The sequence below is a fragment of the Puma concolor genome, chromosome B1 (assembly GCF_028749965.1).
Source record: "Puma concolor isolate L17-30 chromosome B1, mPumCon1.1.hap2, whole genome shotgun sequence".
NCBI classification, from domain to species: domain Eukaryota; kingdom Metazoa; phylum Chordata; class Mammalia; order Carnivora; family Felidae; genus Puma; species Puma concolor.
The window spans coordinates 115,359,107-115,378,218 of NC_141670.1; the positions used below are offsets into that span (position 1 = coordinate 115,359,107).

Here is a 19,112-nt window from a genome sequence, read left to right on the forward strand (position 1 = left end):
TTCACTACCACTAACATAAAATCCAGAACACAATGAATATTTGTATATAGTAACATATAAATGTATGCATACATTGCATTAAAATCATTTGTTCTGTGTAATGGCAGAAATGCCACATTTTAAAAATAGACAGGAAAAGTCTGTCATCTGTAGAACAATCATAGGAAACAAAAAATCTCAGCAATGATGCTAAACGTTACTCTTTTGAAAAAATCGTTTCTGATTTTAGACAATCTTACCTTTTAGTTTTCAGGAAAAAAATGTAGAAGATGTCATGTATTCTGAAGTTCTTTAAAGGATGCATGTTCACATTTCTGAGTTTGCATTAGTTGAAAACTTCAGAAAGGTCAGAAGCTTAAAGCATCCAGAGAGGCAGAGTTCAGGTGAGAGTGAGCACATATTGTAATTTCATCCGTTACATGAATCTGGGAAGATCTACATGCAGGTGGAGAGCCCTGCCTTTATAGGTTCCCCATGTGTAGATCTGATTTTAGGGTTGCCTAATACCCTCGCGGACTGTGGTTGACTTGGTTTATGTACAAGTATTAGTTAACAGGCTGGGTTCCTGCTGGTCCTAGGTCTGTATCTAGAAGCAGAGATTCACACAGTGCCTTGTAGTGCAGGAGTTGTTGAGAGGTTTAGAGCATCCACTCACTTGAAGAATGTTCTGATACCACTGTTGATCTGAGCAAGTTTGTATACAAATGGGAGTTTAAACTTTGCTGGAAGGCAGAATGACCTGGTGGAAAATGCATGGACATTGGAATCAGATTTGGGTTTACATTCTGGCTTTTCCATCTATAGCCTTTGCGACTGTTAGCTTATTTCTATGAGCCTCAGTTTCTTCATTTGTAAAATAAAGGGAATAGCATATCCAAAAGTGCCTGGTACTCAGAAAGGAATAAATGAATGTTATTCTTTTTTCCCTCTCCACCACTAGGGTACAGGAGTGGGTGAGTAGCATCCACTGTAACTGGTTTAGTTCTCTTCCCTGGTTTGATTAGATAAAACCTGGCTAACCCCGTTTTCAGACAAAGATCTTGAAAGTCATCTGTTATATCTCCAGTTAGCAAACAAGTGCCTAGAGAAATTCCAAGCTTGGAGAGGGGATGAGAGAGAAAGAGGGTAAGAGAGAAAGAAGGAGAGAAAGGGAGAGTGTTCTCTGAAATTTGTTATTAGTTCCATGCTTTTCTGTATTGATACCCAGTGACATACAGCTGGCACAATGAGATTGTACCTTATTAATTTATTTTTAAAGATTCCCTAACTCTATGTGTACTTTTTCTTTCATCCCATCTTACATGAAACCCAATTAGAGATTTTAAGAAGGTGAGGTATAATCAATACTTTTATTCACAGGTGATTTTTCTTGAGAAGGATTTACAGTCATGCTGCTTTGAAATTTTTTTTCAGCTTAAACAAGAAAGTGACATTCAAACTGAATTAGATTGTCCCATGGTTACATGATCTATTGACTGAGTGAGGAGTTATGACGCACTTTAATTGAGCCTAAGACCTCTCATATTCTTTTATAATGCCCTTAGGTTGGATTATACAGAGTAAAAGATAGGTGTTTATTTTTAAAATTGACTTAAAGTATTATTGAAACAATGAGAAATCCAAAGACTCAGGGAATTCTAAAAATATCTGCCTCTTTTTTTCTTGTCACTGTGCTCTTTGAACCTGTAGCTCATAGTAGTAGTCTGGGCTAGAAGCCCTCCCCTCAAGTACCACATTCATTATGATAATGTAGTTCATCTTTTACCTTCTTTTTCTCCAATTTTCTAGAGCATACTAAAACTCTTAAGTAATTTTTCAATTAACATAGACCATAATAGCAAGATTTTAGATAAATAGCATACAATAAAAATATTAAGATATAATATGATTTTTTAAAACCACAAAGTAAAATTCGTCAGCAGTTAGGTATTAAAATATTTGGAAAAGATTTTCGGAACTAGTTTAGGTTTTGGTTGTGAAGTTATTCTCTTTAAAAACAATTTTGTAATTGCCTTCCTTTTTTCTTTTTTTTTCTTTTCAATTTCAGGGCCAACCTGGTCCTCAGGTAAGTGAATTCTTTCCTAATAAGTTAATTTCAATTTAGGATTTCCTCAGTGTGGAGATTTTTCTGCAATTCGTTTCAAAGGCTATTAAAAAAAGCTATGAACCAGTAATCATGACACCACGCAGTAGACCAAATATTTCCCAGGAGTAAAGCTCTGGGGCCTCTCCAGGGTTGTGTGAGCCACATCAGCTGTTGGACCAGATGGCAAGTTTAACAATGTACTATCATACAAAGCAAAACTCTTAACTGATCTGAAACAGTGCCACAGGACTTTAATGTAAGATAAAATGACTTAGTAAATGTCGGGTATGAACTGGTTTGCGTTAGGTACTGATTAATCATGTACTAATAATGTTGCTGTAAATCCACACAGACTCTGATTATTTAGACTGTGATCATAGCAGCTACTTTTGATTCATTACACACAGATATTGAATTCGATCTACATTTTCAATACAAACCAACGGCTGAAGACATGATTTATATTTAAATGTGCATGCAGTCAACAGAAAATCTTTTGAGCTATAAATCATATTGGAGAAAATGAGGAAATTTTAGGAAGGGGAGGAATGTGTAGGGAGATAAAAGTACAAAAGACGGAAATTGTCAGAAATGAAGAATCAGTAAAAAAACAATAAACTTGATATTAATACTGATTGTGGTGTGCGGGAAGCTATCGAGAAGGGAATGCCATTATTAATGTTTTACCTTTAACACCATAATACCCATATATAACATAGCTATTTATTGAGTTCCTCTTACGACTCTTTCCCTTTGATATACCAAATGCTATTTCTGCCTTAGATTGTTTTGTACACAAACAATTTTCCTGACAGCTCTGTTATTCAATATCCAAATTGTGTATTGTGGGCTAGTTGTCATAATAGACCATGAGAATATTATTTATAGTTTTTATGAGCTCCGTGTATAAGGAATGTCTAACAAAGCAAAGAAAAAACCCCACATACTTTAGTAGAGCAGTCCATTCTGTAATATCTTCATGAGAAAAACTTTGCCATGTAGTTAATTTATGTTCCTATCAGAGAATACTCTCATTATTTGTGATTTTCACTCTTATTTTCTAAGTTAGTTCAATTATTGGAGGGAAAAAAAACCCATGAAAGAAAGTTGTAGCTTATGTCCTAAATTTGAAACTACTACATTATAATGGGATGAAGACAAAGTAAAAGGTACTTTGCATGCTTTATTTTATTTAATGCTACAACATCCCTGGAAAGTACTATTTTACTTGTGTGTGTGTGTGTGTTATATGCACACACATACGTGCATACATATATATGTATATATACACATATATACACACACTCACACAGAATCAGAAGAGATACATGACTCACCTGGAGTGACACCATAAAACTGGGGGCAGAAGTCAAGTGTGTCTGTAAAAACCTTATACCCCTGTAGCACTCAGCTCTCAAGAGAAGACTAAAAGGCAAGCTAACAGAATAAAATAAGTTGGAGTGCTGGTTATTATAATCTTTAACACATTTTAAGTATTAACAGGACCTCTTTCTTAGCCAGGATCACTTCTACCTAACCTAAAGCTGTCTTTTAGATAAGGATTTGGGTATAAGTAATTTATGTAGGAGACAATCCCAGGAAGCATTGTGAATGAGTGGGGGAAATGACACAGGAGTGGCAAGACGACCAAAAAACAGATGTATTGCTGAAGATGCTGTGGGAGACTGTAGAGCTTGCCTCAGAATTGCCCACTGAAAGGTCAGGAAATTGATGGATTTATCCACTAATTTCCTTTCCTTCACTGTTGAGAATCATGGCTGAGTGTTAACTCCCTGGCTCTTCTGGCCTGTCTCAGAAGGTCCAGCATGCTCCAGCTGCTAGAGGAATGCAGGAAGCCGTAGGGACATGTGAGTCCTGTATCCTTACACTGCCTTTGAGAAAGGCAGTGGTGAAGGTTGGCACCAACATCTGCTACAACAGAGTTGCTACAAGTGAAGGAGTCCTATAGACAAAACAAATAGGGGAAAATTCAGACACAGGCATGAGGACTTGGATAATTGGACAAAAAGACAGCATTGAAAGCATATTAGTTCATGTTAAAGAAAATGGCTATCAGAAGAAGAACATGATCATAATAAATCTTTAGTGTGCAGCCACAGTTAATGAACAGAAGAAAGATGGTAAACCAGCACAGGAAGCCAAGAATGGTGAGAACATCATGTATCACTGTAACCAAGATTTTTTGAGAGAGAGAAAGGGAGAGAGAGTGTGTGAGTGGGGGAGAGGGGCAGAGGGAGCGAGAGAGAATCTTAAGCAGACTCTAAGCTGAGCCTGGAGCCTGACATGGGTGGGGCTTGATCCCACCACCTTGAGATTGTTACCTGCTTGAAATCAAGTTGGATGCTTAACTGACTGAGCCACTCAGGACCGTCAAGATTTGAAAATATATCACAGCACTTAAAAAAGTAAGGTCTATCTAACTGCCTGTACTTGAAAATTCTGGAAACTTTCAAGGAAGATAGAATTGGCATTTTTTTAATGTTTTTTTTTTTTTTTTTTTTTTTTTTTTTAAAGAGAGAGAGAGTGCGAGTGGGGAAGGGGCAGAGAGAAAGGGAGACACAGAATCTGAAGCAGGCTCCAGACCCTGAGTTGTCAGCACAGAGCTCCACATGGGGCTAGAACTCACAGACTTTGAGATCATGACCTGAGCTGAAGTCGGACACTCAAATCGACTGAGCCACCCAGGTGCCCTGGCATTTTTAAATGGTGACCTGTTCTGGTTTTCTTTCATCTTGACTATCAGTTTTCCTTCAGTGGACGCTCAAATCACATGATCATTTTGTTCAAAATGTCTCCCTCTTGTCACAGCAAAAGGAAAGCCACAGATTTAGGAAGAATAGGTATGAGGGGAAATGCAAAGCCAGGAAATAGCTCACATTGTCTTTCCATGGCACAAAAAATAGGCAAAGAGTTTTGTTGCTATGTCCCCAAGGACAAGTTTGACTTACCTCTTAACTCTACTCCTTATCATAACAATTTTCAAAAGAAATTTCCAATTTTAGATTTTAAATTAAATAACTCTTAATGAAGTTTTTCATTTAGTGCTTAATGATTATTTAATTTGCTCTGAGATTTTTATAAATTATAGGTGTATTTTTATACACTGGCTCCTTTCCATCTGTATTTTTATTTTCCCTATTACTTATTGTAATGTATTACTTTCCCAGCCTCTAATCTACTCTTGGGAAATTTCTTCTGCAAAAAGTAGAAATTAAATAGACTTTTACGTCCAAGAACAAATTTTATCTATCTAAAAATATGAACACTTAAAAATGATGTAGTAAATGGGATTATCAATATGTGCAGTACAGTTACAGTATTTTATACAGTTATATCTTACATTACCATCTTACCATGATTTCACTTTTTCCTTGAGTAAATTTATATAAACTATGCACTAAATCTGTTTAATACATATCTATAATGTACATACAGTGAGTAAGCAAGCAATGTACATTTAAAATCTAAATTAGGAAATTTTTAAATGGGTTTTTAAGTGGTTGAAAGGTTTCTTTAATTGATCAGATTTCTCTTGAAATGTTCCTGTTCTGTTTTTTTGGCTCACTAAAAACAATATTCACATATGGTATATACAATGTGTACAGGAGCTTATAATTTGGGGTATGGGGCGCCTGGGTGGTTCAGTCAGATAAGTGCCTGACTTCGGCTCAGGTCATAATCTCATGGTTCATGAGTTCGAGCCCCGCATTGGGCCCTCTGCCACCAACACAGGGCCTACTTCTGATCCTTTGTCTGCCTCTCTCTCTGCCCCTCCCCCACTCTTCATCTCAAAAATAAATAAACATTAAAACAGTAATTTGGAATATGTCTTCTCTTTTCTTCCCTTCATCTTTTGTGACTTAAAATGATAATCATTTTTTCTTGAAATATCTACTTAATTTCCCTTATTTTTTAAGATGGATGAGCTAAAATTCCCCATAACTTATTTTTTATATCTATGTTTCAATACAACTAATGTGCCTACATTCTTTCCTTGCTAATTCTGCTCCTCCCTTATCTCTGTGGCTTCTTCTTAGCACATATTGTTAACTGTGGGTAAAGGGAACAGCATAAACATCGCAAAACTTTTTCTTTACTTTCTCTCCCCATCTCCTTTTGCAACTAGTTAAGGAGAAGAAAGTTTGCTACCTAAACAAGATACCTCCAAGCAAATTCCCTTAACTAGTCCTCAAATCCAATGGGTTTCTGACCCATTCTGAGTCATAACTGTGTCACCCAGGGGATGACTCTTAGCTGGGCTACCTACTCCACTGAAAATTCATACCCCCTTCTGACTGGATAGCATTGTGAGAGGTACATTTCTAAAATCCCAAATCCCAATTTACAGTGGATTTTCCATTAACACATTATTACTAATCCTATTTCTATTGTACAATAAGAATTTGTGTGTGTGTGTGTGTGTGTGCGCGCGCGCATTAGCAATAGGCTTTTGGGAATTGAGCTGAGATAATAAACCATATTTTATTAGGATTCCTGTGGGAAGATACAATCAGATTTCCAAATAACCAACTTCCAAAAAAAGAGCTGCCAATGTTTGAGTTGAGAGATTGCACATCCTTTAAAGTTCACCAAAGTATTTGGACAGAATTATAATTGGTAACTTGTTATTCATGTGCAAATGTTTATGTCAGTAGAGTGTTCTGCATAGGTTGAACATTCCCACATCATCTTATTCACAGTATATTTCACTGCAAATCTCTTCCTTAGAGAGTGAGAGGCTCCATTCTGCTTCTTTGGTATCACTCATTGTTTAGTAAGGACTTCCAGATTAATGAGGTTTTATTTTGTAGACCGGTGGTAAAAAGGGAAAATGTCTATTCTTCAGGGAGTTCTTCTGATCATCTTCCTAAAGCTGAAGATGGCTTACATGGATTTAGCTTATGTTGTCAAAAAATTGCAAACACTAGACAGCTAAACGGCAGTGAACCCTGTCGCAGTGAGAGTATGAAACTGAATATGAAAATAGGCCTTAGGGAAGAGAGGTGAGTCTTTGCACTTACCTAAATGGTAAATGGTGAACAAATGGTTCTTCACATGGAAAATGAGATGGTGAAAGGGTATTAGAAAGAAAAAAAAAGGCAATTCTATCACCTGTAGTTAAGATGGGAGAAGAGGCAGGGAAACAAATGGCGAGGATGCTGCTGTGAATCCACTGTATCAAAGGAAATCAAATCCTTGGAGAGGAAAAAGAAAGGGATGGAGTAAACAATGGCACAGAGACTGGGAAAAAAATGGCTGGGTAAGAAGAGAAATAATAACAAGTGACAAGAGTTAAGTAAGGGAAGAAAGGAGGAAAGGAAATTCGAAAAAAGACAGATGAGTTTTTGCATTTCAAACTAGAGGTCATGAGAATCGTTTGGGAGGTGGGGCAAAATTAATCTATTGAAATGAAGGTCACCCTACTATTTGTTCATTAATTCGTATGAACACAGTGTAAGTCAATACCTCAAGTATTTATTTAGCTCCTATGTACAAGGCACAGCAATAAGGCTGTGAAATTGTGGTGAACAAGACAGAGGCAATCTCTGTTCTTTTGGCAGTTCTTTTAATATTAGTGGTCAAGGGGAATATTGAACTTCTGTCAATTCTCACAGACCCACCCCGCCATTCTGAGGACGAGTTCAATCCCACCTGCAAGTCCTGCCCTGCATCTGTACATCTGGTAATCCGCAGATGTAGTGGGGACCTTAAACATGAGGCAGTTAAGAAGACTGTTTTCCAAAATGCAGGTGTCCCATTGGTCTGAGTGTAATCCTGATGCCATGCCTTATTTCTAATAATTGAGTTTCTGCCCAGATTCAGGCAGTCCTATTCTGATAACTGAGTCCTTTCCTGGCTCCCCATGTCTATATCCCCTGTCTACATGACTCTTTTCATCCAGGCCCTCCTTGTCCTTCCCTCTCTTCTACTTGATATGAAAATCATGGTACTCATGCTCTATGCACTGAGAGCTGACAGAACCTTGGTTCTGTCTGACATTGGTAATGGCTGACAGAACCAAGTCTCTAGCTCATTGCCTAGCTGACAGAATTTCACATTTCTATTTCTTTTGGTCCTGACTTCCCCATTGCTGTTCTGCACACTGTGAGGACATGACTGTTGCTTGCCTGGTCAAGCATTGCTACAAGGAAGGCGAGTCAGTAAAGTGAGCATTTAGCTTTTTCCTGTTTCTATAGTAGAGATAGCGAGGGTTGGGACGGAGAATAGATAGCATCAACCAATATTATCCCATATATGTCTGCTGGATAAAGTTTTTCCATCTTGGTTCTGATGATGTCATTCTTCTGACCCCAAAACTTTAAATCTCAACATGATTACCATTTAGAGTTCAACAAAATCTAGTTACTTGCCTGATATTTCAATCCCTTGATCTGGCCTGTTTTTATAACCCAATCTCCCACTAATTTTTCATTCATTCTCTGAACACTATGCTTCATCTAAGCCAAATGAAGCTATTTACTTATTTCTCTTCAAATCTGTTTTTCTTCATTTATCTTTTCTTAGAATAGTCTTTTCTCAAATTGTTTCCTAGTTACCTCTTAGCCATACTCAGTTTCCATACATTCAGTTACGATCACCTTTCATATTTAAATTTTTTAAATGTTTATTTATTTTTGAGAGAGAGAGAGAGAGAGAGTGAGCATGAGCAGGGGAGGGGCAGAGAGAGGGAGGCACAGAACCCTAAATAGGCTCCAGGCTACTGAGCTGTCAGCACAGAGCCCGATGTGGGTCTCGAACTTGTGAACTCCGAGATCATGACCTGAGCCGAAGTCAGGCGCTTACCTGACTGAGCTACCCAGGTGCCCCAGTCACCTTTCGTATTTACATGCCACTTCTTCCATCAAGATGTCTACTCTCCCTTTTGTTGAATCCCCACAGTACTTTATGAGTACAGATTTTTTTTTTTTGCTTTACACTAGAGAGGGCATAGACAACAAAACCAGATAGATTTCAGGTCAAACCCCAGTTTTTCGCTTGTAAACTATGACCTTGGGCGAGTTACTCAATCACTCTCAGTCTCATTTCACCCATCTGTAAAGCAGAGTTAATAATGTCTTATCTCAACAGATAGTGTGAGGATTAAAATAAGATAATATATGTATAACTCTTAATGGAGTGCTTTGTACATGACAGGCACTTAGTAAATATTAATTTCCTCCTTCTATTGTATTTTTTCCTGTTTCTGTTGTCATTTGTAAACATCCCTTCTCTCTTCATTACTAGCTTTTTAGTCTTCAAGGGCAGAGCAATGCTTTATTCTTTTTTTTTTTTAAGTTTATTTATTTGGGGGGAGGGTGGAAGGGGCAGAGAGAGAGAATCCCAAGCAGGCTCTGTGCTGTCAGCACATAGCCTGACGTGGGGCTCCATCTCACAAACTGTGAGATCATGACCTGAGCCAAAATTAACAGTTGGACACTTAACCCACTGAACCACCCAGGCACCCCTATACTTTCTTTCATCTTTAGTATCCTCCCTAACACCTCACTTAGTTCCTGGTACACAGTAGAAGTTCAAGAAATGTTGTTGAGCTATGAATGGTATATGCAAGAGTTTAAGGAAAGAACGCTGAAGAAGAGAGAAAATGATCAGCTTTTCATGATTCTAAATGCCCCATCAGTAATACCGTGTGTCATCAGTAATGCCATTTAAAACAGGCTTCTGAGGTTTCTAAGCTCTGAGATTTTACTGAACATTTGTTAATTTTTATATCTCACTTCTACTTGATTTGGAGAGTTTGTTTCATTATAGTAGTATACTTATATTGATATTTAATATTTGGTGAAAATAAACTGATAGCCCTAACCCAGGGCCATACATATGATGTACTATTTTAGTTTTTAACCATTTATTTGTAGGGTTCAAGGCTTATCTTTGATTTTTAATAATCAAGACAGTTATGGAAAGTGGTTTATGGTGGTTGTGTTTAATGTCACATTTCTTAAACAATAATATTCTTCCACTAATAAATAATTTAATAGAAATTATAGAAACTCATTTTAAAAAGCCTTCTCAGGCTTCCATCTTATACACATTATAAAGATACAGTGGCCTTTTCTTTGCCCCAAATAACTCCATCAGTATATTCAGTACAGAGTAATGAAATAGTGGAACCGTTGTATTAAGTGAAAGGTACCCCTTCTATACTAAGGGCATTTCTTTTGCATAAAATTTTTAGAATTTCAAAGCCTTCCTCATAACTCCCCTTTGGAGTTGCATGTGAACATAAAGGAGATATAATTCCCTTAGGAATTTGGAGGACTAAAGCAGCGTGTATGTTGTAATTCTGTATTACTCAGTGAGAAAAAAATGTAAGAGAAAACCACAAGCAAATACCATCAGACAACTGCACATGAAGGCGTGTGGCTTCCATTTGTATTTTTTCAAATGCACTTGAAAAGAAGTAGATGTCACATAGCCTTTTTTCCCCCAAATCCCTTTTTGCTTTTTTGTTGTTGTTGTTCTGACGTTGTCATTGCAATTTCACAATATTTTACTAAAATTTACAAGAATCAAAATGTGTGTGCCTTGTAAGGAATTATTCCCAAATAAAATACTATATTTGGGGACAATATTTAACTTTCTGTTCATATGTTTTTAATTATATACTAAGCTCTTTCTAACCTAACACTTAAGCAATTCCCATATTTCATGTTTGTGTTTCAGTCCAGCCTTTTTCAGATCCATATAGTCTCACTTGGGGGCAGGGGGAGGACATGTACATTCTCCAAGAAATTTGAAAAGCATGTGTCTGTGTGCGTGCGTGTGCGTGTGTGTACAGAAAGTCTTTGTTTTGGTCAATACATAGAACCGTCATGTTAAACTAGTAATGTATCCTATCCAAAATAAATCATGCTAGATCTCAAAAAGTACTATCATTCCCCATTATTTATATTTTATGTGGTGGTTATATGATAAGGAGAATAATTATAAAAATCTTAGCATTTTAGGGGCGCCTGGGTGGCTCAGTCGGTTAAGCGGCCGACTTCGGCTCAGGTCACGATCTCGCGGTCCGTGAGTTCGAGCCCCGTGTCAGGCTCTGTGCTGACAGCTCAGAGCCTGGAGCCTGTTTCAGATTCTGTGTCTCCCTCTCTCTCTGCCCCTCCCCTGTTCATGCTCTGTCTCTCTCTGTCTCAAAAATAAATAAACGTTAAAATAAAAAAATTTAAAAAAAAATCTTAGCATTTTAGATTTTTTGGTATTTAAGTAATTTATTAATGACATGAAAGAGGGGTGCCTGGGTAGCTCAGTCAGTTAAGCATCCAACTCTTGATTTCAGTTCAGGTCATGATTCATGGGATCCAGCCATCTGTCAGGCTCTGCACTGACAGCCTGGAGCCTGCTTGGGATTCTCTGTCTCTGTCTCTGTGTCTCTCTCTTCCTTCTGCCCCTCCCCTGCTAGTGCACATGCATGCACTCTCTTTCAAAATAAATAGACATTTAAAAAAAATTATATGAAAGACTCCATTGTACTCCAAATAGCTTATATCTGTATATACTTATATCCTTAATTGATATAGTTAGGTAAATATCAAGTATCATTTAGTAAGAACAGTTATGACATACTTTCCTTGATATCTCTTACCTGGCAACCTGAACTGAGGAGCTATTTGGAAAAAAATAAACATAGTGGAGTTTTGAGCTTCTGAAAGAAATGTTACTCCTTGCAGTAAACTCAGGGCCACCATTTACATTCATGTAGGTTATGTACAGTGCAAGGCTGGTCAGCAAAGGGACAGGGAAGGTGTGAAATTCAGCACAGGCTTCACTTACCAAGCTATGAGCTTTGGCATGGGGCTGCATCTACCTGGAGGAAAGCCTCCTTATCTAATTAATACAGTCTCAATTTGGGCCATCAAGAACCTGAATGAAATGAATGCAGTTTACTCAAAGAAAACTAACCAGTCTTAGTGGTGGGTGTGACTATCCCAGATGAAAACAGTGTGTCTCCAGAAGAAATGTAGAGTAGGCAGTCGGCATAGTCCTGGGGAGAAGCCACAGCTGGATGTACAGTTGACAAGCAGTAGCTGAAGTTGTGGAAATGAGAGAGATGCCCAGAAAGTGTGTATAGAGGGTAAGAGAAGTCATGGGTGGGGGAAGGGTTAGTTATGAAATATAGAGGCGGGGAGGAAAAGAAAGGTCTCCTACAAAGAAACTCCCATCAGCAGTGGAAGACCCAGGAGAAGGCTATGCTAGAAAAGCAAAAAGAGGAGTAGTCAGCTGTGTGAACTCTAGTCACTGGGTTTCCAACCATGAGGTCACTCAGTAATTTTAGTGGCCTGGTGGTTTTCAAAGCAATGTGCCATGGTGTTAGGAATGACTCAGTATTGAAAATGTGGGGAGAATAAAAAATAGAACATTCTTTCTAAAAGTTGGGGGTCACAGGCAGGAGCCAAAAACATCTGTCCATGTTTGAGATGTGAGAAAAAAACTTTCATTGAGTAGAGTCTCATCAAGAGACTGCAAAGTTGTTTTATTCCTCTTGCTATTAGTGTTTACTCTGTGAACTAGAGTCATGGTCAACAGATAAGAAATTATAGTGAGTTCCCAAAACACAATTTCTAGCTGCAATCAAATATATCCTCATAAACATTAATTGGTAGCATGTTAGCCGTACAGATATCTATGACTTTTTGATTATTCATAGGCTAGTCAGGAAATACTAATTTTGGCCCTGATATCTTTTTAGAGACCTCTGTTGCAGGAAATATGATAATGTATTTATTGATACTTACCATGTGTAAGGTACAAGACTACCTTTGAATTAGGAAGAGAAGAGGAGAAGGAAATAATATTTACAGAGCACATGTTCTTTTAATTACTTCCTGCAGCTCCCATATGAGGTAATTATTGTTTGTCCCATCCTGCAGATGTAGAAGCTGAGGGTCAGACAGGGTAAGCGACCGGCCAAAGGTCATGTGTTAGTACATATTAAAGCCTCCAAAGGCATTATTTGTTATATCTCCCCATACACCACTCTTCTTGCCCTTAGGGGCCCTGATAACTTAGTATGAAGCACAAATCTTATATCTAGCATGGCGAGCTAAGTTTTTAAGAGAGTCACCGTGCTTTAGGAGTTCAAAACAGAAAACATCTCCAGAAGAGGGTCAAGCAAAGCTTAGGGAAGAGAAGTCACTAAGAGAAGCTATCAATGACTGGTTGTGATGATAGTGAGATTGTAGATAGGTGGAGACAGGATGCTTTCTGGACTAACATTTGTTTTGGGAATAACATTTCTTTCAGAAACTCAAATTTCTACTAGGTTGTTTTGGTTTTTTTTTTTCCAAATAACTCCATACCTCAAGTTGCCAGGTAAGAGGTTTCAAAAAGGGGTGCTATAATTATTTCAAGTCAAGTGATAATTAATGGTGTTTGTTCAGTAGAAAGAATGGCAGAAGCAGAGATACAGAAGTGACAGCAGTGAAGGGCCCTCTGAGAACAGCTGGTGTTCAAGGCTGACTGGAGGTCCGGGAATCAGGCAGGGGCGGGAAGGGGAGAAAACGGAAAAGGAAAGTTAAAAGCAGATCATAGAAGACTTTGGACACAGTCAGAAGTTAACACTTTATTTGGTAGGGATCTGAAGGGTCGCTTACAAAGTTTTTAAAAATTATATAACTACTTCTTTGGGGAATTTTCAAACATACTCAAAAAGAAAAAAAAAAAGAAGAAAAGAAAATGGTACCATAAACTGCCTTAGAACCATCATCCAACTTCAAGAATTATCAATTGCTAATCTTGTTTCATGGATCCTTTCCCTCATGTTTTTGTTTTGTTTTGTTGCTGATGTACTTAAAAGCAAAACCTAGATACGAGGCGCCTGGGTGGCTCAGTTGGTTAAGCTTCCGACTTCGGCTCAGGTCATGATCTCATGGTTCGTGGACTGGAGCCCCGCGTCTGGGTCTGTACTGACAGCTCAGAGCCTGGAGCCTGCTTCAGATTCTGTCTCTCTCTCTCTCTCTGCCCCTCCCTGGCTCACACTCTGTCACTGTCTCTCAAAAATAAATAAAAATTAAAAACCATGTTTTTAAAGCAAAACTTAGATACCATGTTATTGCATCCACAAATACTAAAATATGAATGAATCTCTGATAGGGTCTTTCTGAAATATAACCATCACTTTATTATCAACCCTAATAAAATTAGCAATAATTTCTTATTATCATACCCATTCAATATTCAAATTTCTCTACCAGTTTCAAACATCTCTTTAATAGGTGTTTTGTTTGGATCAAGACCCAAAACCCAACTGGCATTTAATTGCTGTAACTCTTCAGTCTTTTACTCTCCAGTCATCTTCCTTTTTAAAAAAAAATTGTTTTTGTGTCATCAATTTTCCCACAGTTGACCTGTATATAGAATGCCCAACCTTTTGGATTGATCTAATGACTTTGAGGTACTGTCTGACTTGTTCTCCTGTCTTCTGTATTTCTTGTAAACTGCAAGTCCCATTTAGCAGTTGATTAGGTTCTGGTTCAATTTTTAGAAATAATCTCTTATGAAGGTGTAGTATACTCCTTTCTTCATTATATCAAGAGGCAGGTAATGTTCCATTAATCAGCAGGTTAAGTAATATTGGCCTGATCCCCTGAAACCTCTAATAGCTTTTGTATCATGGAGGACTGTTAACCTATAATGACTTTTTCATTGACCCCTTGATGGGTTTTGGGCTGAGGAAGGAATATGTTCAGAAATGTGCTTTAGGACACATAATCTGACAAAAGTATGCAGGATGAAATACAGTGAGGGAAGACCAGAGACTTGTAGACTATTCTTGTTTTCCAGGAATAAGGGTGCTAGAAACAAACATGGAAAGATAGATTCAAAGGATTTTGTGGAGAATGAAATCTCTGGGACTTGGCAATAGATTTCACTTGCCAAATCAAACATAACACTGAACTTTTAGAGCTGCAGGAATAGTGGTGTGTTTAACAAAAATAGGGAGGTCAGGGGGCGCCTCGGTGGCTCAGTCGGTTAGAGCGTCCGACTTCAGCTCAGGTCGTGATCTCGCAGTCCGTGAGTTCGAGCCCCGCGTCGGGCTCTGTGCTGACAGCTCAGAACCTGGAGCCTGCTTCTGATTATGTGTCTCCCTCTCTCTCTGACCCTCCCCCCATTCATGCTCTGTCCCTCTCTGTCTCAAAAATAAACGTTAAAAAAAATAGGGAGGTCAGGAGTCCTGAGTGGCTTGCAGTAGAAACTGAGAAGTTTGGTTTGAGAAAGAGGAGTTTGAGCTGATGATAGCATACCTTGGCTTAGACATCTGGTGAGCAGTTGGGAATGCAGCACTGAATCCTGGAAAAGAATTGAGGACATAAGTCAGGTAAAAATTATAGCCTTGAGGGTACATGTGATAGCTGATGAAGGGAGTAAAGTGAAAAGACAAAAGGGTTAGACACAAATTTGGGCAATTGTGACATGTTTGGGCTTTGTCAACTCTTCCTCCCCAAAGCTCTGGTTTATTTAGTTTTAGTTTAGCCCAGGGTGACTCCTTTCCAGGGCCCCAAAGACTGGCTCAGCAGTTTCTCTTCTCATAGCTTCACTTTGCTTTCTTCTTCCTAGTGGAAAGAAATGCCCCCAAGACCAATATGTATTTCAACTCATGTTACTTTAGTTTTCCTAAAACCAGACTGTAAAAATATGACTTCTACTCTACCTCCTTTCTTTTTCCTCAGATCCAGGTTTTCTTTATTTCTGTGACCAATCTATTATTAAAGAAGTTTGATGGAGATGGTTAGAAGAAGATAGGACCTTCAGATGAGGGAATAGAGGGCAAGTGCAACGTTTCTTCCCTTTGATTTGGGGGGAGGGTAAATGAATGTGTTTGGAGAGGAAGAGAAGGAACCCAAGGGAACTGAATTGGTTGCAAAGACAAGTGAGAGCAGTGATAAATAGCATGCAAGGCTGGGGAGGAGGTACGGGTGCATGGGTACAATATTACCTTCACTCCACAGAGAGAGGAGATGAGGTTACAGAAGAATCCGGAGATGAAGATCATGGTAGTTGTAGGAGCTTCTTTAAAGGCTTTTGATCTTTTTAGTCACCAGCTGAGAATGAGAGAGACTAGGCTTCTCATTTATACTGGAAGCTTGAGAATCATAGGCAAGCCCTGAGTTTCAGTCTCTCCTAGCCCCATTTGACAGTTGATTTTTTTTTTTTTTTTTTTATCCCTTCTCCATATCTCTGTAGACTCCAAGAGATATCTACTCTTATCCCTGTGGTGTGCTGAGTTGCCCTACACAAAACTGCATGGCTTTATAAAATGCTACAAATGAAGCAAAGAATCAAACTGACCTGCAAACCAGGCTTTCTTAAGTATCCTGGGCCAAATTATGTTGGGCCAGTATATTAGGAAACATGCTGAAATAAACCATTGTATATTAAACCTAAGGTTTAAAGATGGATGTGCCTCTAAACACATTTGAATTGTGTTAAGGACAGTAAGAGTATTGTAGGATAGCTTACACCATTAGCTGTAAAATCGCAGGGGCTACTGTGGGCATTTAGAGAGCAAGTTGATACTTTCTTTCGACAAAAGGAATGTTTAGGATTCCAAGTCTTTCACCACGGAGTTCATTTTATTTGACCTCTTAAAAATATGTAAAAAAAAAATTCAAAGTTAAACAAAAAAGTTTTAGCAGTCTCTTAAAACATTTGGATATAAGGGATGAGGCTACAGAGAAGGGAGCCCTTGGTTTTGACTGGCAGGAGAAGTAATTTGGCTGTATTTAATTTGTATTGTGTTAGAAAAGAAAGCCAGAGTGAGCTTCCCTGTTTCCTGCTGTTTTATAAGCCCTTAACTCCATTGAGCTACATCAGTCTTACTTTTGAGATTCCGTTTTTAATGTTTGGTTTTTCTAAATTTTCTTTTAGTGCTAGCCCCCACTAATTGTTTCCTTATGGCAGCTGCTTATGATTTAACACTGATCATGGGCACATATAGTCCCTTGTTCAGGGCTTGAACTGACATCACAAAAGAACTTAAAGTTACGATCGCACCACAGAAAATGCCCGGAAAATAATAGCTGTAAAAATTAGTTTTGCAATCAATGGGGCTGGTTTTGATATTTTAAATTTCTGTTTATACCTACCCCCTTTTCTGCTGGGTCTCTTTTAATCTTCAATGCAAAATGAAAGGTGTAAAGTCCGAAGCTATAAATCTGTTTATAGCTATAATTCCGTTCCCTGGCTTAGCAGAGTTTGACACTATAATAAACACGGTTCTTCTGCAGCAACGTTGAATCTGGTTCTTGTATAATTCTTTATATGTTGCTGCTTTGAACAGGGAGAGTTTTATTGCACTCTTTTCTTTCTGGGTGTTTCAATTTGGCAAGAATTGATTGAGCACCTACTATACACTAGGGGTGACCAGGTAGTTCTAGGTCCTAAAGTTTAGTCTTGGTTAGTCATTAAAGTACCGTGGTTAAAACTATAACGAACTGTTTTCATTTTAGTTTTGTGTAGCTGTAGTTGTTGTTTCGTAATAGTTCCTAAATATCAAGGCAACCTATATTAAACCTTTGTGTTCTCCAAACATTTTCAACCATTCACCTAACACATTTCTTACCACATGGCCTTTTGATTTTAGGAAATCAATATGTTTACCTTCTTTATCTTCAGGTAAATCTGAGAAAAATTTTTATTTTTTGTTTACAATAATTAAAATATTAAAAACATTGACCTAATGATTACTACCATTGGTCAGTCAGGCATTCTACAAATTGCTTCATGGACAATATTTCATTTCAGCAAAACAATAAGCATTGTTTTCCTCATTTTACAGATGAAGAAACTGAGGCTTAAAGAGTTTAATTAACCGGCCAAAGTTCACATAAGTGATCACAACCAGGGTTTCAGTCTGTATCTGTTTGACTCCAAAGCTTGAGCTCTTAACCGCTAAGACACTTAATGTACTTTATTTTGAAATAATTTCTCCAAATTATACTTTTAGTTTTTATTTTTTACTTTTTTCCAAAACATTTAAAAAGAAATTGTATACAAGCAAACACACACACACACACACACACACACACACACACACACACACACACAGATCTATACTCATATATAGGACCTCCTACTTTTTCACATCAGGTTTTCCATAATAAGTTTAAAATGTACACATTACCTGTTGAGGTTATTTGCAAAGTTGAAGGTCTATGAAACACTAAAAAGAGGTGATTTTTAGGAAGAAATGTCCCTAAAAGTATATATTATGCTAGTAAAGCAAAAAGCTATATATTAGAGTTCAAGGTTTTAGGTATATACTTGGAGGAACACTTGTTCACATTTTAGTTAGAAGTGAACCTAAGCTAACTGCCTAAAGCACTTTACCCAGAAGTATGCTAGATTTATCATATGTAAATAGGTAGGGTCCTTATTTTTCAAGTAAGGCCTGGATTTTTCCATTGTTAAAACTATTTGCCCTGTGATTTTGGTCAGTTTCAGACACCTGCTAAAAACTGTGGTACCAAATTCAATTTATTCATGAACATATGGCTTAAGAGCATTTATCTCATTGGCACAATGGGCCAATTTTATGATGCAGTCAGAGAGTAGGCAGAAATCTTACCATCTGTAGAATTGAGGCTTTTGTCCTATTTGAACAAGTGGAAATGGGATATTCCCTGTTTCCTTCCTCCCTAGGGGACTGTGAACATTGATAATGTAATGTTTGCAAAAGTGCCTGAGCACACAGGCATCAAACATACACTGATCACTGAGGTTGTGCTGTCCTCCTAGAGAAAGCCCAATGCTGTAGACCTTGCCTTCCTTATCCTTAAAAAACTAGGGAAATTACAGTTTTTAAAATATAGTAAGCCCGTGTTCAGCTTGCAGTGTAAAAAGCAGAGGAAGAAATGTAATAAAGGTGTGCTTTATTAATAATTTAACACAGAGGAAGGATGGCTACACAGTATGGCCACCATATGTCATCTGTGCTCCTTTTACCCAACAGTGATGATAAAGAGTTTTCTCTCTCTCGACTATTTCT

General features: G+C 37.9%; 1 protein-coding gene across 1 annotated transcript in view; it reads left to right on the plus strand.

Annotated features, from left to right (window-relative positions):
• The window catches only part of COL25A1 (collagen type XXV alpha 1 chain), a 469,078-nt gene that overhangs the window by 285,258 nt on the left and 164,708 nt on the right, over positions 1–19,112 (plus strand). Inside the window, exon 5 of the mRNA XM_025921769.2 lies at positions 2,048–2,065. Within this exon, the coding sequence (XP_025777554.2) occupies positions 2,048–2,065 (18 nt within the window). The remainder of the gene's footprint in view (positions 1–2,047; positions 2,066–19,112) is intronic.